The following is a 27,953-nucleotide window of genomic DNA, read 5'->3' on the forward strand; positions in this document are numbered from 1 at the left end:
AACAGCTCATATTAAGGATTTAAGTATAAAGGTGCACTTTGCTGTGGGAAAGTCTCCCCTCTTTGTTTTCTTGTTATAATTTGTGGAAGAGAATAGCTAGGTAGGCGGCTCAAAAGTGTGTCTCGAGGGTTATGTGGCAGCGGTGTTTACAACCATTGTTTACTCTGGAGGGTATTCATTTCTGCTGCCCACTGTGGCTCAAGGTGCCCTTTGTGGGCCCTATATACTAAATAGCTACAAAGAATCCCATCTTGGGAACTTGTCTGCCTGCCTTCGCAGTGAACGGAGAGTGGGCACTGTACATCTGCTGCCCGAATGGACTATTGTACAAGGTCTTCCTTGTGCAATGCGCCCCTGCTCTCGCGTAACCAATTGCATGAGAGCAGGGCCTTTCATTCAGCCACAGCCAATGTGTTTGGGGTGTTTTATGTCTGCTAACTCAAAGTTGTCAGAGAGGCTAAGAAGCAGCAGTCGTATGACCAATGCATTGTACATTGCAATGTACATTCATGAGCCTGCTCCGCAAGGGCTCCAAAGCAGCATTTGCTGCTTAGTACATAGAGCCCGTGGTAATCTGTTTCCTCTAAAAGTTATCTTGGACACTGGGGTGCTTATGTTTTACAATTAAATAGTAAAGAACATTATTAAGTGCTTTAATATGACTAAGCCCTGTTTTATTTTGTTGAGTGCTATAGTTTTCTGACACTTGCTATTTTCCTGCTTGGAATGTGCTGTATATCCTGTGGCACTTTAGTGTTTGTTTGATGCATTTGTTGTGCTGAGGGATATTTGTTACACTTTGATATTTTTCTGAGCTCTGAATGTTAGTGCAGACTTTTATACTGATGATCTCTTGCTCACTCTCTGCAGCTATTTTTTTCTTTTTTGTGTCCCTCTTTGTGCCGTTGACACCGTTCTTTGTGATACCCTGGGATGTTTGGGTGAGTCATGCTGCTCTCTAGCTGATATCTTTTGTATGGTTCTTTTTTTTTTTTTTTTTTTTACAAAGATTCTCTTATATTTTAGATTCTGTAAATTCTCTTCAAAGACCCTGGTGTTAGGTTGAGTTTGTTTTAGAATTTGCACTAGGCAAGTAAAATGATTCCTGTTATTTTCCACTTATCAAGATTCTTCTAAATTAAGACATATGTGTATTTATGGCTTAAAGCCAATTAATGTCGCTAGATCACTTTCATCTTTTCATACTTTGTTACATAGCACTAAAAACACAGATTTTCAATTCCTTTCTTTCTGTGAAAAACATTTTCTAAATTGAGCTTCCTATAACTTAATTAGGAAAAAATATATATTTTCTTGGCTAAAATCTAATGCTAAATTATGTGTGTGTGTGTGAAATATCCACTACTCCCAGATGATTAAGAACTTGTAGCTGACGAGTAGAAAACTTGGCATCTTAGAGATAAAAAATAAATCAAAGATGAGTATCAAAAGTTATTTTTCGTAGTTAATTCAAATACCTATTTGTTTGTTTTTTAACCATAGCCCTTACTGATCCTTTACTTCGCATTTGTTTGCTATTTCCAAGACAGGGATTGTTTCTCTTCTCTGCTGCTGATCTATTCTTGTACTCTGTGGGTCTTTCTCTTCTTGCTTACTCTTCTCTCTCTCTCTCTATCGCTCTCTCTCCAAATCCAGAATTCCATTTTTAGTATTCATATTTTTAAAAAAAAATACAATTTTTCTCCACAAGTCATAATCTTCTATGCCTGAATCTTTGGCTTGTTTTTTTTGTGTTCTAAAATGCAAATGCTACTTTATATTTAAAACAGCTGTTACCTTTCCAATTACAGTACTGTACTTTCTTTATGTACTGAGTAAAAAAGTAATGATGGTATAAAACTACCTTTAGGTTGCATGTATAGGCTGTATTATGGTATGTAAATATTGCCTAAAAGATATTGTTTTTATACTTGGTCCCATCCCCTCTCGAAGCTTTCACATTTTACAAATTCAAATACATAGATATTCCAAAATCCAAACTATTCAAAAATCCAAACCTTTTCCCAAGCAGTGTGGATAAATGTTTTTTCTTCCTGTTGACATGCAAATCCCCAAATCCGGAATTCAAAAATCCAAAGTTTTTCCTAAATCCAAACTTGTAAATTCATTTTTTTAAATAAAATTATTAAAAAATACAATTTTTCCCTGCCTGTAAGTCTCAATCTCATCTGCCTGTCTTTATATATATATATATATATATATATATATATATATATATATTTCCGTAGTTTGTGTTTTTATTTAGGGTTGTGACAAGCTTGAACAAAAATATTTGCTTAATTCAGGTTTATTTATAGAAAAATTAGTATTTGTATTTTAATAGAACTTTTAATATTTGTCCACTGGCACTTTGGAGGAATAAAAAAAGTCAATGTCACACCATATTTGAAAAGTTTGGTCACCCCAGGACTAGAAGAATGATTACATCATATAAGTTTTGTTTTCTTAGATACTAAAAAAAACTAATAGCAAGCATTTCATCTGCAGATCTGAGGAATACACTGTAAATGGTAACCTTTATTTGGGTTTAGGCATCGAGTCTGTTTGAAATATTTAGCTTTGAAGTCACTGATAAGACGTACAAATAGGCAACACTGAAGCTTTGAAGGAAGAGGATGAAGAATACCAGTTTGTTGCACATCACTATTTCACCTTTCTTTATATGTAACTCGGTTTATTTCCCCTGGAATTAGAATATATTCAGATAGTAAATAAATTTGTAATCAAAATAGTGTTTAAATATAGCTGATGGTATTACTTTAAATAATAATAATTTTCTTACAATTTTTTTTCAAACAATGCAAACTATCTCTCCCTCTCTCTCTCTATATATATATATATATATATATATATATATATATATATATATATATATATATATATATACACACACAGAGAGAAGTGCATACAGAGAGAAGTGCACTATATATATTATGATTTATTTTTCTATTTTTATTTTCTATGCGTTTCTTCCCTTCTTACAAAGATTTATATTTTAGACCTTGGTGTTTCGTTGAGTTAGTTTTAGAATTTACACAAGGCAAGTATAATTATTCCTGTTACTATTACCCCTAGAAAAATATTGCTTTTCTCCATTTGTATTCCACTTAATAAGATTTCTTCTTAATTAATAGATGTGTGTCCTTATGGCCAAAACCCTTTTGTATTAATGCCACTTGTGCATTTTCATCTTTTAAGACTTACATAGCAAAAAAAAAAAAAAAAAAAAGTTTTTTAATTCCTCTCTTTCGGTTACGTATAATAAAAATTTCCTAACTTGAGCTAACCTATAACTTAAAAAGATATTTCCTTGGCTGATAACTAGGCATTGTTGAATAATTTCACAAACTGCATGCAATAATTAAATATTAATATTCTGCAACTATCACTATACTTTAAATACTGAACTAAATAAATATACAAATATTGATTATCAGAATAAATATGCACATTTTATGTGACCAGTATTATAAAAAATCTTATATACCTCTAGTTTAGCTTACCTACTAACCATTATCTGTACTAATAATAATTCCCTTGTATTTATTTTTCTGCTATACAATTGTGATTTTTTTTTTTTTGTTCTGCAGTTTCTATTGTTTTTGATTGTGTTGTTTTTTGCATTATGTATTTATTTTATTTGTTTCAGTAGCACTGATAGTAGTAGGAATATTCAAATATTTAAGCATAATTTCAAACTTAAAAAGGTAGTGTGTTCATAGCATTTGGTTAAAAATCACTGAAGCAATGTTAAAGATGCAGTTTTAGGTTCTGTGTTATGATATATATTTATTAATGGTAATAAAAAATCTCTGTATTTGTTCTCATAAAAAGTGCAAATCCATCCTCACCTCCAATGAGACTGCTGGGAGTAGAGAGTATATCGTGATTACTGCAATCTTTGTGGCTCTGATTAAAGTAGGACTTGCACGAAGTGGCCAAAATTCAGGACTTTCTACTAAAATGTGTGACAGTTGGGAAGGGACAGAAAACAACTTTAATTGGTTTATGTAAAATGTTTAAATATGCATAGCAACATGTAAAATGTTGTTATATATGACGTAACTATTACACACTACAATTTATATATAAAGTAAATAATAGACTAATCTCACTTTACTATTGTATGACACTATTAATGGGGCAGCATCTTTTAACAAAATTTGCTTGAAATTATAGCTTTTTTATTAAAAAAAAAATTCTAAACTGTAATCTGACAGGGATCATTTACCTCATTTATCTAAGTAAATTTGCTCAAGTAATTGTGCAATTAACTTAAGGACTCTGATACTTCAGATATTTGGGAATGTACATAATCCTTTACAAAATACTAAAGCTTCTGGTAAATCCTAGTAAATGTTCTAATTCATTTGAGATGCAGGAGTGCACAATATGTACAAGGAGTTGTCATTTCTGTTGTTTGTTTCAATTACATTTTCACATTTTATTCTGTTTGTTTTGTTTTCTCTAGTTCAAATAGCTTTCTCTCCATATTGATTAAAAATAAATTGTGTGGATATAATAATTATGTTCTTGGTTTGTTTTTATTTTGTTTTTAGCTATGTACAGTAATAATCCATCAGGTTAAAGTTGTTTTTAAAAGCAGCACAAAGTAATCTGTTTTGAGACATATTCTTTTTTTCCCCTCAAACCCACTACTATATATGTTAAGATTGTGTACTTTTTTCTCTTTAATAAAAAAAAACACTTACTCTGTTTAAATAAACCATGTTATTAAAATAAATACAGGACTGGCAGACTATTATTAAACATTTATTTATATGGTTCACTTCTGATGTTCTTATGGAGTTAAACAGTATTTGATATTTTTTAAATTAATGCTTTTGTTTTGAATAAGCATCTAGCGATGAAATGCATTCACCTGGAATTAATTTTAATTATTCAGTTTAATTTTAGCAATTATTTTTTTTATTTTTTTCATTTTGTGAGCTTAATGATAAATAGTAATTTCAAAGTGTGTGTGTGTTGTTAAATATAAGTTTTTAGATAACCATTTATGTACATCTGTTTTGCTTAAAAAAAATTACATATTCTACTGAAAAAAATCTCACATCATTTATTCCAAAACAAAATTGTAGAAGTTCTGAATTGTTAATGTGTCAGAATGGAGTGTCATACTTTTTCTAGGGAACACATTCTTAACTTTTGGAGCAATGCACAACATTAACAATTCAACATTCTGTTTTGTACTATTATTTGTTTCCAATGCAAACCATATTTGTTTGTTTATGCAGTGTTTTCTTCACTAGGGAAGGAGTATTTGTGTTTGTTTTTTAATCTTGCTGTTACATCCTTAGCTGTCATAAAGATTAGTAAGGCTCTCTATACCTGAACAAATGAACGTATCAGCATGTAGCCATAAGAAGCCCAAGGCAATTTTCATCATGATAAATTGCATAATAAGCGAGAAAGTGTTTGCTTATTAATCCATAACAAGATTTAGATTGAAAATGGCCTCTTACATCCATGGCAGGTACAGTGGTGACTGCAAAAAGGGAACTAGACAGAAAGAAACAGAGCAACAATGTGTGCAAGGGTTGAAGCGTGCATTTTACCCTACCGGTGCCCTGCTGAGCCGTGCCTTTTTGTGCTTGATTTACCGTGTACACAATAACAGTGCACAGCTGCCTGGCTTCTGCCTCTGATGTTAAGCATTCTTTATGAAGGAGCTTTTCAGTCAGCCTCGTGCTTTTTTTTCTCTCTCTCTTTAATTTCAGCTCACATTTATGGATGGAGAAAAAAAGCCCAAGCGCTGAATACAATAAATGTAGGTTTGCTGCAGAGTTTTATTTCACTCCTTAAGCAGGTATTTTTGCAAGCATTAATTGGGTTTTGATTCTGGGCACGGAGGGATGCAGTGAACACATAGCTTACTGCTGTTTGTAGGGAAATCTTTTTTAATATTTGTTGTAGAGCTAAAGGTTTTTCATCCATTTGAAAATAAACAACATTACATGTAGCCCACAAACTTACAATTTTAGATTATTCTGGGGATATGGCAATGATCATTTTACTTTATGTTCTTCTGGTTTTGTTGCAATAGATTTTGTTTTCATATAGAATGAAGCAGTTTTACTGTATTACAAAATTCAGCATGGAATAAAATACTTAAAATATACACAATTACGCTTTTTTTCTTCTTCTGATTATCCATGGAAATATGTTTGGAATTCAAACTATTTTCTTTGTCTAATTTAAAAAGTGTTTTAAAATATTGAAAAAAAAGATTTTCTTATGTAGAATAAACCCTCTATTTCTTTTGATCAATAAATACAGCATTTTTCCAGTGACCAGCGAGTCATTGCATTGCTTATTTTTGTCTAGTTTCTGTTATTCTATTTCAGTTGTGTAAAATATTCTTTTAGCAAATTCATTTGCTGTTCTTTCATATTCATGCTAGGATTTTTTTGCTCACAATATCCCTTTATCTAGCACATTTATCAAGTCACACTTATATTAACAACAGCAGCAGTTTATAGTACAAACAAATTAGAATAAGCTGATCAAAAAAAAAACAGTGCTTAAAGGGACAGTCTAGTCAAAATTAAACTTTCATGATTCAGATAGGGAATGCAATGTTAAACAACTTTCAATTCACTTTTATCATCAATTTTGCTTTGTTCTCTTGGTATTCTTTGTTGAAAGCTAAACCTAGGTAGGCTCATATGCTAATGTCTAAAACTTTGAAGGCCGACCTTTATTTCAATGCATTTAACAGTTTTTCACAGCTAGAGGACATAAATTCATGTATGCCATACAGATAACATTGAGACCAAGCCCGTGGATTTTCAAGGGAGAGGGCACTGATTGGCTAAATGCAAGTCTGTCAAAAGAACTGAATTAAGGGGTCAGTCTGCAGAGGCTTAGATACAAGGTAATCACAGAGGTAAAAAGTATAATAATATAACAGTGTTTGTTATGCAAAACAGGGGAATGGGTAATAAAGGGATTATCTATATTTTTAAACAATGACAATTCTGGAGTAGGCTGTCCCTTTAAACTAATGAAACAAACTCATTTTCCAATAGCAATTTGTATCATAAAGTGTTTCTCTCCTATGGCTAGGTCACAGCTCATTTAAGGTGCACTAAAGTCAAAATTAAACTTTCATAATTGAGATTGAAAATTCAATTTAAAAAAATCTAATTTACTTCCATCATCACATTTTGCACAGTCCTTTTATAGCCACCACGCTTTCTGAGGCACCAGATCCTATTGAGCATGTGCAAGAGTTCACAGTGTATCCATGTATGGTACAGGGGGCAGTGAAATGGAAGGACATTTTTAAATTTGTCGGAAAGAAAAAAAATCTACCGCTCATTTGAAATTAAGTGTAGTTGCTATTGCATTGTCTTTTTATTATGCATTTTCAACTTTGTAATTCCTTCAACGTGTATTATTCCCTGTAAAGAAGGGTACATACTTTACTATTGCATACGCTGTTGTCTTTTAGATATGATATAATTTGAAGCATCAAAAGGAGAGGACTTTGAAAAGAAAATTGTCATTGGAAAGTTATATCTGATTAGTTTAAAGGGACACTCAAGTCAAAATTAAATTTTCATGATTCAGTTCACTTTCGTCTTTCTGATCACTGTTTTACACTTTTTGTGTTAAAGGAATATGAAACAGTGTTCCTTTTGTTAATATATATATATATATATATATATATATATATATATACACACACACACATATATATATATATATATATATATATATATATATATCAAATGAAACATAAAAAGAAATGAATTGTGTTTCAAACTGCAAAAAAATGCTTGATTTCTTGCAAAAGTCTCAGTGCCTGCAGCTAGATAAGGGAGCAGTCATGCTAAAAACTTAGGTTGCATTCTGCCTCTTCTGAGCATGGGCAGAACTTTACTTTCTATCTCTCTAGCTTTCGAATTGGTCTTTTCATATGCAGGGGAGGGGGGAGTGTTTGCTCATCCTGATTTCCCAGCCCCCTTCACAGGGTTTCCCAGCCTAACCTCATCAAAAGTGCTAAACTGGGAGCTTCTAAGTAAGTTTTTAAAAGGTTTTATACTAGAATTTTATATCAGTATCTGAGCATATTTATCTTTCTAGTAGTGTCTATTACATGCAGTTGTATGAACATTGGTGTATACTGTCCCTTTAAGTTATAAAAAAAAAGAAATACAAGTTGAAATCCTTTTAAAATAACACTGCTTAGTGTTTTTATTACAACAATTAAACTAGTTTATATCCCTTTAATGTGCTGGGGTTATCTATTAATTTATTGCATTGTAAATATAAATAATGTACTATGATTAAAATGCAATATGAAATAGTAGTTAGTTCTAATGACTATCTCGTAGATTTGTATTTTAAATAGCTGTATTGTTTTAGGTTTGTTTTTTGCCCCATCTTTATGTAAACAGCATTCTACAAAGTGCCACGAGACTGAATAATATTGTCTTTAAAAAAAGTAATATAAAATAAACATTGAGTTTCCGCTGTACAGGTGTGTAACCATTGTGTTTAGTTTGCACAGATGATTTCAGAGAGGATGTATTTAGCTCAGGATGTGTGATAGATAGGAAAATCCCAAAGTTGTATGTTCTGCTAAATCATTCCTTTACAGACCTCAAAATTAGTGTGTAATATATATTATTTTCATGTGTTATAAGATGTTTTGAAATATTGTGCTATAATGTTTAGTATTTTCCATTTTCAATACTTTTTAGATGATTTTGGACAATAATAAATACTTAATATTGAACACCTTACTATCTCTGTTCCATGTCATCTGAAAGTCCCTTAAAGGAGCATGGAACCCATTTTTTTTCTTTTGTGATTTAAATAGAACATACAATTTTAAACAACTGTTTTGGGTCTCCCAGAAATAGATCTGATGTCCTCTAGTTTGAACAACAAATTTCCCAGGTATTTTGTGAGGTCCAGGGATCCTCAGGCAGAGTTAGTGGACGTTCTAGTAGTTCCTTGGTCAATTCAGCCTACTTATCTGTTTTGTGCCTCTGGTTCTTCTTCCCAAAGTGATTTCCAAGATAAGGCTAGAGAAGTTTCTGTATTCCTGATTGCCCCCAGCTTGGCCTTGCAGGATTTGGTATGCGGATCTGGTTCAGATCTCCAGATGCCCTCCTTGGCCTCTTTCTCTGCAGTCAGACCTTCTTCCCAAGGTCCTTTTTCCATCCGGATCTTAAATATCTAAACGTGATGGCATGGAAATTGAACGCTTTGTGTACGATTTATCATATGTCTGGCGGACATGATCCGCTGTAGCGATCATGTCCATCAGACATCGATAAATACAGACAGCATACGCTGTTGGCATTTATCATTGCACAAGCATTCCTTGTGAAATGCTTGTGCAATGCCCTGCCCTGCAGATTTGCGACCAATCTGCCGCTAGCAGGGGGTGTCAATCAACCCGATTGTATGCGATCGGGCAGAATGCTGTCTGCCGCCTCAGAGGTGGCAGACGAGTTAAGGAGCAGCGGTCTTAAAACCGCTGCTTCTTAACTTATGTTTCCGGCGAGCCTGATGGTTTGCGCGGAAACAGCTGAATATCGCAGCATTCGGGGCATAATAAATCAGCCCCTTAGTTTTGAGATATAGGGGTTTCTCTGATTCTGTGATTGAAACCCTGATTCAGACTTGTAAGCCTGTAACTAGAAAAATATATCACAAGGTCTAGAAGGCCTTTATTTTATGATGTATAAATCATGTCTTTTCCTGGCATTCTTTCAGGTTTCCTAGGATTCTGCAGCTTTTGCAGGATGGTATAGATAAGGGCCTATCTGCTAGTTCTCTGAAAGGGCAGATTTTTGCTCTTTAAGTTTAATTCCACAGAAAGACTTCTAATCTTTCTGATGTTCATAGTTTTTTTTAGGCTTTGCTTCGTATTAAACCTGTTATCAAGCCTATTCTTCTCCATGGAATCTTAACCTGGTGTTAAAGGGACATGAAACACATTTTTTCTTTCATGATTCATATAGATTATACATTTTTAAACAACTTTCCAATTTACTTCTGTAATCAATTTTTCTTCATTCTCTTGGTATCTTTTATTGAAAAAGCATCAATGCACTCCTGGGTGCTAACTGATCACATCATTAAGCCAATTAAAATGGGCATATGAGTTCAGCCACCAATCATCAGCTAGCTTCAAGCCCCTGAGCCTATCTAGATATGCTTTTCAACAAAGAATACCAAGAAAATTAAGCAAATTAGATAATAGAAGTAAATTGGAAAGTTGTTTAAAATTGTATGCTCTATCTGACTCATGAAATAAAAAAATGAATTTCATGTCCCTTTAGGGGTTTTGCAGGCTTTCTTGGAAAGTATTATTTGTTTTGGCTATTTTGTTTTCTGCTAGAATAGTTTCTGAGTTATCTGTTATTTATTGTGAACCTCCTTATCTGATTTTTCATTAGGATAAGGCTGTTTTACGGATGTCATTTAATTTTTTAGCTAAGGTTGTTTCTTCAGACAACAATAGCAGAGAGAGATTGTTGTTCATTCTTTGTGTCCTAATCCTAAGAATGCTTCTGAAAGATCTTGGTATTATTTGGATGTTGTGAGGGCATTGAAATATTATGTTGATGCTACTAAGGATTTTAGACAAATTTCTAGTTTGTTCTTTTTTCTAGTCTAATGAAAGGTCACAAGGCCTCTGCTATTTCTTTCGCCTTTTGGTTAAAACTTTTGAGTCACAAAGCTTATTGGGAGGCAATTAGGCTCCACCGCAACTGTTTACTGCTATTTTTACTAGATCAGTTGCCACTTCTTGGGCTTTTAAGAATGAGGCTTCAGTTGATCAAATTTGCAAGGCAGCTACTTGGTCTTCTTTGCATACTTTTAATAATTTCTACCAATTTGATGTTTTTGCTTCTTCTAAAGCAGTCTTTGGTAGAAAGGTTCTTTATGCAATTGTCTCAGTTAGATTTATTTCTCCCTGTTTGCTTATTTAAAGTGCATAAAAAATGTTTGTGGTAGGAGAGGGGTTTTATAGAGCTCTTGGGGTCTGGAAATCTTTGTCTCCTCCTAGTGGTAGAGAAGAGTAATTCCAAAGAGTAAAGGATCGCGGACTCTCATCAACATGAAATAAATTAATTTATCAGGTAAGCATAAATACAGTTTTATAACCTTGTTGTAGCCCTGCAAGGGGCTAACAGCTGTTTATTGTTTTGGATATTCTGGCAAATCGGCAATATCTTTAGTAAATGTCCATTTAACCAAATACCCACTTAAAAGCTAACCGGTCAAGATTTAAAGGGAAATAAAACCCAAAACTTTTCTTTCATGATTTATATAGAAAAATGTCATTTTAAACAACTTTCCTTTACTTCTACTATCAAATTTGATTAGTATTTTTTGTTGAAAGTTCAGCAATACGCTTCTGGGCGTTAACTGAACACACTGGGTGAGTCAATAACGAGGCATATATGGCATCACAGCAGCTAGCTCCCTGTAATGCATTGCTGCCCCTGAGCCTACCTAGGTATTCTTTTCAACAAAAGATACCAAAGAAACAAAGCAAATTAGATAATATTAGGAAATTGGAAAGTTGTTTGAAATTGCATGCTCTATCTGAATCATGAAAGACAAATGTTATGTTTCATGTACCTTACTGTGTCTTCTAGTGATACAAAAAGTGCAAAGTCCACAGCACAGGTAAAAGTGCGATGTTTCGGGCACAGGTACCCTTAATCATGATCAAGGGTGTGTGTGCCCCAAAAGTGACACATTTACCTGTCTTTTTGCAAATCTTATAGTGCTGTGGACTTTGCACTTTTTGTATAACAAGTTGGGAGCTTATGCAGTGGCTCCAGTCCAGCGTGCACTATCCAGAGGGAAAAAGCTGGTGCTGAGATATGTATGTAGTGTCTTCTAGTGAAATACCTGTGATCAAGCAGAATATCTTCAAATTCCTGCTAGTGGCATTTTAGTTCAGTTAATTCAGTAAATATAGTAAATATGGCTTCTGACTACAGTTTTTAGTATACAGCAACACATTCATGGCAGATACAAACTGTGGTAAATATGCCTTTAAACCTATATAACAAAGAGATTATAAAGCAGAGCGTAGCTCATTCCAAAGAACATTATAATTCAGCATCCTTCCCATTTTGAAGGGCAGTAGTTCAGATTGCTTTAAGATATATTTAACCCAACAAAACATCTATTAGCCATTAAGTCTTTGCATATTTCTTGTAAGAAAGCAAACTCTATTAAATGCACGGTTAACCCAGAGGGCTTAATCATTCTCAATAGCTATACTTTGAAGTGTGGTTCTTGAAAGAATATAAATAGCAGTTACAAGTATTTGTGTTAGAAGTTCCTCAGAATAGACTTTTTAATATATTTTTACATAGGTTTTCCTCTCACACTCTTAAGGTAATCTAGTGATTGGCTGCTAAAGAGACATGTTCACCTCTGCCTTCTTCAAGTAGGTATAAAACCAAGGTGTGTTCCATTACTACAAATACAGCTCCTCTTTCTGGGAGCTTAAGTTTCTTTTCTACCTATATGAAGTGACGAAGTAAATACTACTGCAGTTTATTTTACACAGAAGACCCCTCAAACTACAGCATGCTCACAAATGACATCCCTCAGGGCAGTATGCAACCTGTTGGTAGTCATACAGGTCTTTTGGCATGTTTTTTTATTGCCTGGACTGGGTAGACCTCCTATGGATATATATAGATTGTTTGCATTATTTTCAGGGATCCCGATAATTAATGTGTACCTTATTTTAGCACAGCGTCAAGGAGCATTCACTGGAACTTGTTTTTTTGTTTTGTTTTTTGGGGGTGGGGTTGTGGTTGTTTTGTTTTTTGTTATTCAAACTTTACATTGTTTCCAAGATTATTATTGCTTCTTTCTATCTTAATCAGAATCATTGTGAGTCATTCCACAGATTTGGTGTGGTTGAAATCCTCCAGCATTAACCAGAGACTAGTATTGGGAAACTGATTTTATTTTTTTGATACTGGTTATTGAAGAGATCAGAAGGCTTGAAAAGCTTCTTGGACTGGTTGGATTTGTTCTACTATCACTTTAGCTTATTGGTTAATGAAGAAATTCCTTTCTTCCATGGTGAAGGCACACTGTAGTAGAACTATGGCTTCCTCCTAGGATCATTATATTGAATCCTCAGTTAATCAACTTTGCAGAGCAGCCATTTGATCTTCCTTGCATACTATGGTAGATTTTCATAGAAAGGTCCTTGGACTAACTTCCTAAGACCTAGACCAGTGATGGCTAGCCCTGACACCTCTGGAGTCTTGTTGAACATGAGGGGGGATGTAGTTACAAAACATTTGGGGTGCCAAGGATGTGCATCACTGACCTAGACATATGTTTCATATGGGTAGCTTTAGTATAGGTAAAAAAAAAGAAAATAGCTGCACTTAAAGGGACATTATACACTAGATTTTTCTTTGCATAAATGTTTTGTAGATGATCCATTTATATAGCCTATATAGTTTTTTTTTGTTTAACCCCTTAATGACCGAGGACGTGCCAGGTACGTCCTCCAAAAACTACCCTTAACGACTAAGGACATGCCTGGCACGTCCTCTGCGGTTTGAAGCTCTGGAAGCAATCCTGATCGCTTCCAGCAGCTTGTAAGATATTGCCGTGATGCCTCAATATTGAGGCATCACTGCAATACCTTTTTTGGCACACAGATGCAGAGAGAGCCATTCTGTGGCCCTCTCTGCATCGGCCAGCGATGGTGCTGATCGTTGGTGGGTGGGAGCAGCTGCAGGGAGGCGGGTGGGCGGCCCATTGCTGGCAAACTTCCAGCCAGCAGTCAGAAACGATTGTTGGGTGCACGCGTGCGCTCCCGCAATCTAGTTAATTTAAACATTTGAAGTGGTGGGTGGAAGAGGAAGGGGGAAATAATTTTAGGGTATGGAGGGGGGGGGGCAGCTACACTACAGAAAAACTGGTTTATTTAAAAAAAAAAGAAAAAAAAAAAGCCACATTTAAATGCAAAATGGTGGATAATAGTTAGTGGGGGAGGGTTAGAGAGCTCTTTGGGGGGGATCAATGAGGTTGGGGGCTAAGGGGGGATCCTACACAGCAGAATATATATATATATTTAAAAATGAAAAAAAAGCCTTTTATTTTAGTACTGTAACATAAAAACTTAAGGTAAGGTACGGCTATTTAGTTACTTAGCTTGGGAGCCTAAACGCCGCCGTCCTCACAGCGTAGGGCAGGCTGCACATCCGGGGATCCGACACTCAGCGTGAAAAAATCAACCTCGGGCAGTTCGCTATAGATAAATGTATCAAAGAAGAGAGAACTCCAACAAGCATAAGTATCAATATTCTTGAATGGCAAAATATTGCAAATAGTAAAGGCTGAGATAAACACTATGCACAGGCACAGACTTTCTGCCAGTACTTAAGATGGCGAGGACAATTGTGGGTTGGGGGAGGGATGAGAGCAGTTTGGGAGGGATCAGGGGGTGGGATGTGTCAGGTTGGAGGCTGATCTCTACACTAAAGCTAAAATGAACCCTACAAGCTACCTAATTAACCCCTTCACTGCTGGGCCTAATACAAGTGTGATGCACAGCGGCATTTAGCGGCCTTCTAATTACCAACAAGTAATGCCACAGCCATAAATATCTGCTATTTCTGAACAAAGGTGATCCCATAGAAGCATTTACAACCATTTGTGCCATAATTGCACAAGCTGTTTGTAAATAATTTCAGTGAGAAACCCAAAGTTAGTAAAAAAAAGTTAATGATTTTTTTTATTTGATTGAATTTGGCAGTGAAATGGTGGCATGAAATATATCAAAATGGGCCTAGATCAATACTTTGGGTTGTCTACTACACTACACTAAAGCTAAAATTAACATAACACGCTCCCTACAAGCTACCTTATTAACCCCTTTACTGCTGGGCCTAATATAAGTGTGGTGCACAGCGGCATTTAACGGCCTTCTAATTACCAAAAAGTAATGCCACAGCCATAAATGTCTGCTTTTTCTAAACAAAGGGGATCTCAGAAAAGCTTTTACAACCATTTGTGCCATAATTGCATAAGTTGTTTGTAAATCATTTCAGTGAGAAACCTAAAGTTTGTGAAAAAGTAAACTATTTTTTTTATTTGATCGCAATTGGCGGTGAAATGGTGGCATGAAATATACCAAAATGGGCCTAGATCAATACTTTGGGTTGTCTACTAAAAACAATATATATACATGTCAAGGAATGGGGATTCCTGACAGATATCAGTGTTCCAATGTAACTATCACTAATTTTGAAAAAAAAAAATATGGTTGGAAATAGCAAAGTGCTACTTGTACTTATTGCCCTATAACTTGCAAAAAAAAACATGTAAACATTGGGTATTTCTAAACTCAGGACAAAATTTAGAAACTAATTAGCATGGGTGTTTTTTGGTGGTTGTAGATGTGTAACAGATTCTGAGGGTCAAAGTTAGAAAAAGTGTGTTTTTTTTCCATTTTTTCATCATATTTTATATTTTTTTATAGTAAATTATAAGATATGATGAAAATAATGGTATCTTTAGAAATTACATTTAATGGCGAGAAAAACGGTATTTAATATGTGTGGGTACAGTAAATGAGTAAGGGGAAAATTACAGCTAAACACAAACACAGCAGAAATGTAAAAATAGCCTTGGTTCCAAACGGTCAGAAAATGGAAAAGTGCTGTGGTCACTAAGGGGTTAAAAAAATGTATGAAAATGTATAGTTTTGTTTATTTTCAAATAACATTGCTCTGATTTTCAGACTCCTAACCAAGCCCCAAAGTTTTAGGAGAACACTGATGTATACCTACTCCAGCTTGCTCCTATTAGTCTTTTCATATGCAGAGGAAGGGGGAGGGCGAGAGTGTCTGCTTTTTTTTATATAGAACCATTTGCAGTGGGTGTTTCAGTTAACCTTGTCAATTGTGCTAAACTGGGAGCTTCTAAGTAAGTTTTTTTAACGGTTTTAAATGGATTTTTAGATCCGTATCTGTGCATATTATTATTTATAGTAGTGTCTATTACATGCAGTTAAATGAAAATTGGTGTATACTGTCCCTTTAACTAAAAATAAAGCTGGGAAAAAAATGTTATTTATCAGTTGGACAGTTTGGCTTTGAGCTGTCTCAGCTCACCATGCCTTTCTTGTTTGTTTGTTTTCCTCTATGGGAGCAACCTTGAGATTTTTATATAAACTGTTTAGTTATGAGTAATGACACAACTTTCTAATATATTTTCACTATTTATTATTCCCCCAATTCAAGTAATTTAGCTCTAAAAAAAATGTAGCGATTTATAGCTCTGAGAAACTGAAACGCATTTTGCGAACTTATAAACTCTAACTCTGCTACATATCCCTAAGTGACATTATCGGATAAAAACTGCTAAACAATTCATCTTATGCTAACTTTATGGCAGTAATTTGCTTTGTTGTCTGTAGACTAATGCCCAGATTGGCTCTTTCAAATAATAGTGGGTGGAGTTTGACTTTTGAGATATAATCGCTGTAAAAAAGATATTAAATTGTTTTTAACAAAATAAGACTTGGCTGATGTTTTGTTCTATAACGACACAACAGAATGTCTTTTAATTACAAGGTATTTACTGTTCCTTTAACCACTTTCTATAATCTCTCTGTTAAACTTCAAACATATATTTTACTTTTTTTTTTCCGGAAAGCCTGGCTAAATATTTTCTATAAATTAAAAAAAAAAAAACAGTTAAAAATATATAAATAAAGTAACTCAGCAGTTTAAATAATTTATATTAAAAAAGAGACCAATTATCCAGCTACAGACACAGTTAGGGAGTTCAGACAGTGCAAGCTCGGTTATGTGATAATATAAGAAGCTGCACTCTTAAGATCGCGGGTTCCTAACCGGGCATAATTAAATCCTAACACTCTCTTGGTTCCTTCCCCTAAAACGGATACAGGTGAATCAGCAAATCAGTGCCCACAGCTAATTGTCTACTTAACTTCTTGTGGTGCTATTGGCTGTTGTCCCTTCTTATTATATAGAAGCCACTGGATAACAAAGAAAGATATCAAAATCTGAAGCGCTTCTGTTTCTGTGTTCCATATATTTCTAAGCGCATAATTTGATAATGAAGCATTCTATTTTCACAATTTGCTTAAATGGATAGTCTAATCAAAATTAAACTTCAGATAGAAAGTTTCTTAAAATTGCATGCTCTAATTTACTCCTTTTATCAAATTTTCTTCGTTCTCTTGGTATCTTTATTTGAAAAAGCAAGAATGTAAGCTTAGGAGCCGGCCCATTTTTGGTTCAGCACATGGGTAGCGCTTGCTGATTGGTGGCTACATTTAGAACCCAAAATGGTCAGGCTCCTAAGCTTACATTCTTGCTTTTTCAAATAAAGATATTAAGAGAACGAATACAAATTGATAATAGGAGTAAATTAGAAAGATGCTTAAAAGAACATAATACGCATATGCTAAATCACTTGAAACTGATGCAGTATAACTGTAAAAAGCTGACAGGAAAATATCACCTGAGCATCTCTATGTAAAAAAGGAAGATGTTTTACTTCACAACTTCCTCAGCTCAGCAGAGTAAGTTCTGTGTAAAAAGTTATAATTCAGCTGCTGCCCAGCTGCAGATAAAAAAAATGAAGAAATTAACTTTAGCCAAACAGCATCAGCAGTGCTGAGCTCATTAACTCTTTTACTGTGATCTCATGAGATTTCACTTAACTCTCATGAGATTTCATAGTAAACTTCCTTAAACTGAATAGGGAAATAACATGAGATTGCACAAGGCTCAATCCCTTAGCTGTCCCGGGACAGACATACTGATTTGCTGCTTAGAAGTCCTTTACAATGGGATGTGGCTACTGAGGAACCTTTGAGGTAAAATATCTTTCTTTTTTACATAGAGATGTTCAGGTGATATTTTCACTTTTTACAGCTATGCTGCATCACTTTCAAGTGTTTCAACATTTGGGTATCATGGCCCTTTAACATTGCATGCTCTATCTGAATCATGAAAGTTATATTTTGACTAGCCTATCCCTTTAAAAAGGATTTTGGATTCTCTGAGAATTCTAAGAAGTATCACTGTATTAACCAGTAAAGAAAACTCATGTATGATGTAGCAGTTCAGTTTTTCTCCATAATTGTTTACAAATGTATGCTCCAAAATAAATTTAATATTTTAGATATACATAACATAAACCAGTGCAGCTTTCTTCAGTTTGATTTGATGCACATAACCTGCGGATATTGAACCATATCATCCCCTTTTCCTTTTTGACTGTTTGAAAGCATAAAAAGTAACAGTTGGTAATGCTTGTGAAATAGTAGTCCTGAATTTGCCATTGTTAGGAACTAAAGCTTTAGTGCAATGTGCCTGCTTCATCACGCACAGCTTTTTCTCTGAAAGACGACATGCAAGCCAGCTGGTCCAGCTGCAGGAGGGGGTTAATCTCTGGCCACATACTAGCACTGCTCAGTGTTGTTAATGAATTAGCAAGAAGCCTGTTGCTTTTCAAAAAGCTTCATGCCTAACCAGAAGTGAGAGAGAAACGCATGTGCATCACTGCTCCTGAACAGGAATAAAAAAGAAAGAGATTTAGATTATTAAAGGAGCAATCTCACAACCACGTTAATGGTAATGGTTTGTATAGACCCTCAAATAAAATATAATATGAATCATCTCCAAATCAAATAATAGCAATTACTACAACATTGTAGCCTCCTTCTGAATATATCTGTTAGGTTCTTAGACTTGTCAGATAATGGCTCATGTGGTAAAGCATTTTATTGGATGTATGATCCTGGCTCCTGTTTTAAAAAAAAAAGTGTTATAGAGGGGGTCTTATTTTGCAAGAAATAAACAGTTTACTGATTTAAAATAGCATGTCCCATTATTTTTTAATATGTTATTATATATGGATGGTTAATATATTTGTTGTTTTACTTTAATGTACCTGTATACAGTGCTCTTTAATTATATGTCACTATCAGGATAAAGCAATTTGACAGTTGTCACCTAATCTATTCTATGTGAAACACACTATAATATTTCTTACTAGGTGTAAGGAGGCAGGTCTTAAATGGTCCTGGTAGGGATCTGAGCGGTCCAGTTGACGGTTTTGGAGATCTGGATGGGGTGTGGACGGACCAATGGTTTCTATAGAGAAGCAGTAATTAAAGGGACAGTAAACTATAAGAATGGAATTCATATGAAATAAAATATGTTCAGATAATTTTGCATGAAAAAATGCATATCAGGGTTTTAAGAACTGAATGCTTATTGGCTGAAATCAGAGCTCTCATTGTTTTATTGGTTGACAGTGAGACCCCTTAGAAGCAACAGGAACATCTGTTTACCAAAACACAGAAACCTGTAATACATTTTTAAATGCCCTCTTTTAGATGCAAGAAAGAAGAAAAAATGCTTAATTGCCCTTTTAAAGGAAAAAGTGGTACATACCTTACAATTTATTCTCCTCTGTATCGCATAACCATTGTTTTTCTTGGCAGACTTGTGGTAGCGTTCACTGTCAATCACTATAGAGTTGGAAAACCAGTAGAATAAATGTGTTCCTGATTCACTCTAGGTTTAAACAACTTCTACTGAACCTATTTCACGTGAGAGTATTTTGTTATATTCCTTCATATGTATGATGTACATGTTAGCATCGGGTCTATAAGAGAAGCATTAGATCAGATTAAAACTCTAACAAGACTAAAATACATGTTTAAAAAGTTCAATTTTTTGCAGTGTAACTCTAGAATTTTTCTTCATAAGTTCTATGTCAGTCCTCATTTCCAGACTGGTTTTTTTTTTTTAAATACTGAATATCATATACTCCATGAATACAAATGTGTGTGCGTTTCATTAAAGGGACATGAAACCCCAACATTTTCTTTCATTATTTAGATAGAGCATACATTTTTAAACAACTTTCCAATTTACTTATTTTATCTAATTTGCTTTATTCTTTTGGTATCCTTTGTTGAAAAGCATATATAGATAAGCTCAGAAGCTTGAAGCTTGCTGCTGATTGGTGTCTGCACATATTTACCTCTTATGATTGGCTTACCGATGTGTTTAGCTAGTTCCCACTAGTGCATTGCTGCTCCTTCAAGAAAGGATACCAAGTGAATAAAGCAAAATTGATAATAGAAGTAAAAGAGAAAATTTTTTACAATTGTATACTTTATCTAAAGCATGAAAGAAAAAATGTGGGTTTCATGTACTTTTAAACGGACATGAAACACAATTTTTTTTTCTCATGGTTCAGATAGATCGTACAATTTTAAACAACTTTCCAATTTATTTCTATTATCGCATTTCCTTCATTCTCTTGGTATTCTTAATTGAAGGAGCAGCAATGCACAACTGGGAGCTAGCCGAAAGCTAATGACAAGAGGCAGGCATGTGCAGCAATCAATCAGCAGCTTCTGAGTTTACCTAGGTGTACTTTTCAACAAAGTATACTAAGAGAACGGGGGGGGGGAGATAATATAAATAAATTGGAAAGTTGATACGTGTAATTGGTTAACACCCCTATCAGGTGTTATCCATTATACAGGATTTGTATGGTATATATGGCAATTGTTTTATACCTTTTGTATTAAGCCTGATGAACCACCGGTTGGCTGAGAAACGCGTTGCTAGTTTTTATTGTTTTAATAAAGTAAGTTTTATACTTGCCGCCATACCATTTATTTGGATTTACACCTAATCATTTGGTGCACAATTGTTTGTAATATCGTCTCCTGACCCACGGGGGTCAGTCTGCTGGGTGACTGTTTGATCCCAATCTGCTCCATTTGCACCAAGAAGGGTTTTCTACTAAATGTGAGTGCAAACATTTTATGTACCATTTCTCACAAATTCATACAGTACTTGTCCATGTGCCGCTTCTGTTCCTTTATACTCTCTACAAATTGAAAAGTTATTTGAAATTGCATGCTCCATCTGATATGTGAAAGAAAAAAAATGGGTTTTAATGTCCCTTTAATCTTTAATTGTTTCCGAGCAAATAAATATTTTAAAAATAAATCCATGAGAAGAAAGTAGTTGTTTTTTCTTCTTGTTCTAAGTAAATAATAAAGGCATGGATTCCACTCTATGGGGCTGATTTATTAAAGAGCGAGAGGACATGATATGATGATGCGTATCATGTCCGCTACGCTGTCGGCATTTATCATTGCACAAGTAGTTCTTGTGAACTTTTTGTGCAATGCCGTCCCCTGCAGATTCACTGCCAATCAGCCGCTAGTAGGGGGTGTCAATCAGCCCGATCGTATAGGATCGAGCGGATTGATGTCTGCAGCCTCAGAGCAGGCGGACAAGTCATAACTGCTGTTTCCGGCGAGCCTAAATATATATTATTATTTTTTTTAAAGGATTGTCATCAATATAAGCCATTTCAATGTAATAGCTGAATAAAATCGATACAATAATCTAGTTATGTTCTAGCAAAGAAACATTTATTTCCTGCAAATATAGAAAATAAAAATAATATTAAGATGTAAACTTAGTTATTCAAAATCACATTTTAAACATTCCATTAATACAAGAAAACGCCAACATTTTAAATGAAGATTCTTTTTCACAATGTGTAAATAGCTATGTAGGACTAGGATATACAACAGCGCATTTAATTTATGGTACACAGCATGTTTTTTAATGTCTTATTGAATCTGAAAAGATTGTTGAGAATTTAGGAAGTGTTGCCTTTTATGCTTTTTCTTAACTTTAGAGTCCAAGTGGAAATACTGTAATTACTTTATTGTGTTCTTTGTGATATGTATTCAATGCTGTGGCTACATAATTTGTTAACAAGATCCTTTTAACACTTTGGACAGATGCACATACTGTTTTCAATCTTCACGCTTAATTATTCGATTTTGTATTTGATGCTAGAACACCCTGACTTATAATCACTGCTCATTGTTGGAAGTCCATTATATTCTAACTGTTTGAGTGATCCCATTGACCTTGAACTGACATTATAAGCTGTGTCTAATCTTTTCACTCTATATTTCTAATGCTTCTTTTCTTTTTTGCTTTCTGCCTGATCCCTATTTAGCATCACAATCGGGCTGCCCCTGAGTCCAGCAGCTGACTCCGCCCGCTCTGCACGACACGCTCTCTCGCTCATTGCCACGGCCAGACCACCCGCCTTCATAACAACGATTGCTAAGGAGGTAAGATCCTAGAGCTATTCTCTTCGCTGCATTTCAACAAGGATTATTAGCTGAATGGCTAAGTTTAAATTTCCTTTTTCAGTGTTACTTTAGTTTATACCAAAACATATATATAGTTTATTTTATTGTAAAGTTATATTCTTCGTTCTGTCTCTGCAAATTGCTTCTAAATAAATTTCACTGTGTATAATGAGCTCTGATATTTCTAAAATACTTTAATATGCTGATAAGCTGCCAACTATGGAACATACACACACAATGTAATATAGAACAGTTTTGGGCTGTCATTTTCAATATTTTCCTATTTAAGTAGATTTTTTTTTTTTACTTTCTTTATGTCTAATTTTCACAATTTTGCCAGAATTTCTATGTGAGCTGCTTAAAGTACATAATTAAAAAAAATGAACAGTAGGATGTCTCGTCAAATTTCATATCTGCAAGTTTTTTTTTGCTATATTTTATTTATGTTCTTAAAAGACACCTCACACTTCCAGACATACATCAAACTAGTTAGTTTCTACTTGTGTTCATTTTTAGATTTATTACCTTTTTTTTCTTCTTTTTTTACCATCTAAAAACTCTTTCTTTGCTCTCCATCCCATTCTTTAAAGCAAAAAAAAAATGTTTTAAAATGTAAGTGCACAGTATCATGAGTCTTCCCTTCCATCTCTCACAATTCATAACTCAATATATTAGCTCTGTATTAAGCACCTCTTTTGAAAGTTAAACTTCAAATCTGCATTTTACTCCACCCTGTATACAAACAAGAAGGACCGTCTTTATATTTCACACCTTAATTAAACCTTTTTGTATTCCCATAAAATGCTCTTTGGCGTGCCTCTAACTGAGCCTTTTATTCTTCGGGTAGCACTTCTATCCTCCACTTCTTGTTGAGTCGCTCATACATGCCAATCAGTGGTGTATTTAGGTTTTGTGCTGCCCTAGGCACTCAAAATTCTGCTGCCCCCCCCATGTTTTAGACCTTATTTGGCCATAATATTTTTTGGTCAGGGTGTAATGTGAATTTCTTTCATGTAATTGGCAAGAGTCCATGAGCTAGTGACATATGGGATATACAATCCTACCAGGAGGGTCAAAGTTTCCCAAACCTCAAAATGCCTATAAATACACCCCTCACCACACCCACAATTCAGTTTTACAAACTTTGCCTCCTATGGAGGTGGTGAAGTAAGTTTGTGCTAAGATTTCTACGTTTATATGCGCTTCTCAGCATTGTTGAAGCCCGATTCCTCTCAGAGTACAGCGAATGTCAGGGACGTGAAGGGAGTATCACCTATTGAATACGATGATTTCTCTAACGGGGGTCTTTTTCATGGGTTCTCTGTTATCGGTCGTAGAGATTCATCTCCTACCTCCCTTTTCAGATCGAAGATATACTCTCAAATTTACCATTACCTCTACTAAGAACTGTTTTAGTACTGGTTTGGCTATCTGCTATATGTGGATGGGTGTCTTTTGGTAAGTATGTTTTCATTTACTTAAGACACTCTCAGCTATGGTTTGGCACTTTATGCAAATTATATAAAGTTCTAAATATATGTATTGTACTTATATTTGCCATGAGTCAGGTTCATGTATTTCCTTCTGCAGACTGTCAGTTTCATATTTGGGAATATAAACACTTTAAGAAATTTATTTCTTACCTGGGGTTTAGTCTTTTTCAATTTGACTACTTTTTGCATTTGCGGGTATTAGGCCCGCGGGTGCGTCAAATGTTAGACTTTATTACGTCATTTTTGGCGCAAACTTTTTTGGCGCGGGAAATTACGTTTTTGACGCAACTTCGTCATTTCCGGCGTCATACGTGACGTCGAGACCTTTCACACGGCAGCGTCATTAGTGACGCAAGTGTGTCATTTCCGGTTATTTTTGGTGCCAAAAAAAGTTTACGTTACATTGTGCATCATATTTGGCGGCAATTTTTTCTTCATTATTTCAATACCCCATTGTTGTTTGCCTCCTGCTTTCCTTTCTATCAAGAGGCCTATGCTTTTGCATTTTTTCCCATTCCTGAAACTGTCATTTAAGGAAATAGATAATTTTGCTTTATATGTTGTTTTTTCTCTTACATTGAGCAAGATGTCCCAATCTGATCCTGCCTCTGAAGTTTCTGCTGGAACATTGCTGCCTGACATGGGTTCTACAAAAGCTAAGTGCATTTGTTGTAAAATTGTAGAAATTATTCCACCAAATGTCATTTGTAATAGTTGTCATGATAAACTTTTACATGCAGATAGTGTTTCTATCAGTAATAGTACATTGCCAGTTGCAGTTCCTTCAACTTCTAATGTGCATGATATACCTGTAAATTTTAAAGAATTTGTTTCTGAATCTATTATGAAGGCTTTGTCTGCATTTCCACCTTCTAATAAACGTAAAAGGTCTTTTAAAACTTCTCATTTAGCTGATGAAATTTCAAATGACCAACAACATAATAATTCATCCTCTTCTGATGATGATCTATCTGAAACAGAAGATCCTTCCTCAGATATTGACACTGACAAATCTACTTATTTATTTAAAATAGAGTATATGCGTTCTTTATTAAAAGAAGTGTTAATTACTTTGGATATTAAGGTAACCAGTCCTATTGACGTTCAGTCTAATAAACGTTTAAATGCTGTTTTTAAACCTCCTGTGGTTTCCCCAGGTGTTTTTCCCATTCCTGAAGCTATTTCTGATATGATTTCTAGGGAATGGAATAAGCCAGGTACTTCCTTTATTCCTTCTTCAAGGTTTAAGAGATTGTATCCTTTACCAGCAAAATCTATAGAGTTTTGGGAAAAGATCCCCAAAGTTGATGGGGCTATTTCTACTCTTGCTAAACGTACCACTATTCCTATGGAAGATAGCACTTCCTTTAAGGATCCTTTAGATAGGAAGCTTGAATCTTATCTAAGAAAGGCCTATTTATATTGAGGTCATCTTCTCAGACCTGCTATTTCTTTGGGTGATGTTGCGGCTGCATCAACTTTTTGGTTGGAAAATTTAGCGCAACATGAATTGACATATCTAGCATTGTTCGCTTACTGCAACATGCTAATAATTTTATTTGTGATGCCATTTTTGATATTATCAAAATTGATGTTAGATCCATGTCTTTAGCTGTATTAGCTAGAAGAGCTTTGTGGCTTAAATCTTGGAATGCTGATATGACATCTAAATCTAGATTACTATCTCTTTCTTTCCAAGGTAATAATTTATTTGGTTCTCAGTTGGATTCTATTATTTCAACTATCACTGGAGGAAAAGGAGTTTTTTTGCCTCAGGATAAAAAACCTAAGGGTAAATCTAAGGCTTCTAACCGTTTTCGTTCTTTTCGTCAGAATAAGGAACAAAATCTCAATCCTCCTCCCAAGGAATCTGCTTCCAGTTGGAAGCCTTCCTCAAATTGGAATAAATCCAAGCCATTTAGGAAACCAAAGTCTGCCCCTAAGTCCGCATGAAGGTGCGGCACTCATTCCAGCTCAGCTGGTAGGGGGCAGATTAAGGTTTTTCAAGGATTTTTGGATAAAATCTGTCCAAAATCATTGGATTCAGAGCATTGTCTCTCAAGGGTATCGAATAGGATTCAAAGTAAGACCTCCTGTGAGAAGATTTTTTCTCTCACGCATCACTGTAAATCCAGTAAAATCTCAGACTTTTCTGAAGTGTGTTTCAGACCTGGAGTCTTCAGGGGTAATCATGCCAGTTCCTCCTCAGGAACAAGGTTTGGGGTTTTATTCAAACCTATTCATTGTACCAAAGAAAGAAAATTTGTTCAGACCAGTTCTGGATCTGAAAATTTTGAATCGTTATGTAAGAGTACCAACTTTCAAGATGGTGACTATAAGGACTATTCTGCCTTTTGTTCAGCAAGGACATTATATGTCCACAATAGACTTGCAGGATGCATACCTTCATATTCCGATTCATCCAGAACACTATGAGTTTCTGAGATTCTCTTTTCTAGACAAGCATTACCAATTTGTTGCTCTTCCATTTGGCCTAGCAACAGCTCCAAGAACCTTTTCAAAGGTTCTGGGTGCCCTACTATCTGTAATAAGAGAACAGGGTATTGCGGTGTTTCCTTATTTGGACGATATCTTGGTACTAGCTCAGTCTTTACATACTTCAGAATCTCACACGAATCAACTAGTGTTGTTTCTTCGGGAACATGGTTGGAGGATCAATTTACCAAAAAGTTTCTTGATTCCTCAGACAAGGGTCACCTTTTTAGGCTTCCACATAAATTCAGTGTCCATGACATCGGACGCAATCCCCTTTGCTCGTTTTCACATGAGACCTCTACAGCTTTGTATGCTGAATCAATGGTGCAGGGATTATACAAAGATATCACAATTAATATCCTTGAATCCCAATGTACGACACTCTCTGACATGGTGGATAGATCACCATCGTTTGGTTCAAGGGGCTTCTTTTGTTCACCCAACCTGGACTGTGATCACAACAGATGCGAGTCTTTCAGGTTGGGGAGCTGTTTGGGGGTCTCTGACAGCACAAGGGGTTTGGAAATCTCAAGAGGCGAGATTACCAATAAATATTTTAGAACTCCGTGCAATTCTCAGAGCTCTTCAGTTCTGGCCTCTACTAAAGAGAGAATCATTCATTTGATTTCAGACAGACAATATCACAACTGTGGCTTATGTCAATCATCAGGGTGGGACTCACAGTCCCCAAGCTATGAAAGAAGTATCTCGGATACTTGCTTGGGCGGAATCCAGCTCCTGTCTAATCTCTGCGGTGCATATCCCAGGTGTAGACAATTGGGAGGCGGATTATCTCAGCCGCCAGACTTTACATCCAGGGAAGTGGTCTCTCCATCCAGATGTGTTTTCTCAGATTGTTCAGATGTGGGGGCTTCCAGAGATAGATCTCATGGCCTCTCATCTAAACAAGAAACTTCCCAGATACCTGTCCAGGTCCAGGGATGTTCAGGCGGAAGCAGTGGATGCACTGACTCTTCCTTGGTGTTATCAACCTGCTTACATCTTCCCTCCTCTAGTTCTCCTTCCAAGAGTGATTTCCAAAATCATCATGGAACAGTCTTTTGTGTTGCTGGTGGCTCCAGCATGGCCACACAGGTTTTGGTATGCGGATCTGGTTCGGATGTCCAGTTGCCCGCCTTGGCCACTTCCGTTACGGCCGGACCTACTATCTCAAGGTCCGTTTTTCCATCAGAATCTCAAATCATTAAATTTGAAGGTATGGAAATTGAACGCTTAGTTCTAAGTCATAGAGGTTTCTCTGATTCAGTGATTAATACTATGTTACAAGCTCGTAAATCTGTCTCTAGAAAGATTTATTATAGAGTTTGGAAGACTTACATTTCATGGTGTTCTTCTCATAAATTCTCCTGGCATTCTTTTAGAATTCCTAGAATTTTGCAGTTTCTTCAGGATGGTTTGGATAAGGGTTTGTCTGCAAGTTCCTTGAAAGGACAAATCTCCGCTCTTTCTGTTTTATTTCACAGAAAGATTGCTATACTTCCTGATATACACTGTTTTGTACAGGCTTTAGTTCGTATTAAGCCTGTCATTAAGTCAATTTCTCCTCCTTGGAGTCTTAATTTGGTTCTGAGGGCTTTACAGGCTCCTCCGTTTGAACCTATGCATTCTTTGGACATTAAACTACTTTCTTGGAAAGTGTTGTTCCTTTTGGCTATCTCTTCTGCTAGAAGAGTTTCTGAGCTATCTGCTCTTTC

The 27,953-nt window shown here is 35.2% G+C and overlaps 1 protein-coding gene across 1 annotated transcript in view; it reads left to right on the top strand.

Moving 5' to 3' along the window:
* WDR7 (WD repeat domain 7) overlaps positions 1-27,953 on the top strand; it is a 1,007,279-nt gene that overhangs the window by 785,274 nt on the left and 194,052 nt on the right. The window contains 1 exon segment of the mRNA XM_053701142.1: positions 22,111-22,228. Within this exon segment, the coding sequence (XP_053557117.1) occupies positions 22,111-22,228 (118 nt within the window).

The sequence above is a fragment of the Bombina bombina genome, chromosome 2 (genome assembly GCF_027579735.1).
Source record: "Bombina bombina isolate aBomBom1 chromosome 2, aBomBom1.pri, whole genome shotgun sequence".
Lineage (NCBI taxonomy): Eukaryota > Metazoa > Chordata > Amphibia > Anura > Bombinatoridae > Bombina > Bombina bombina.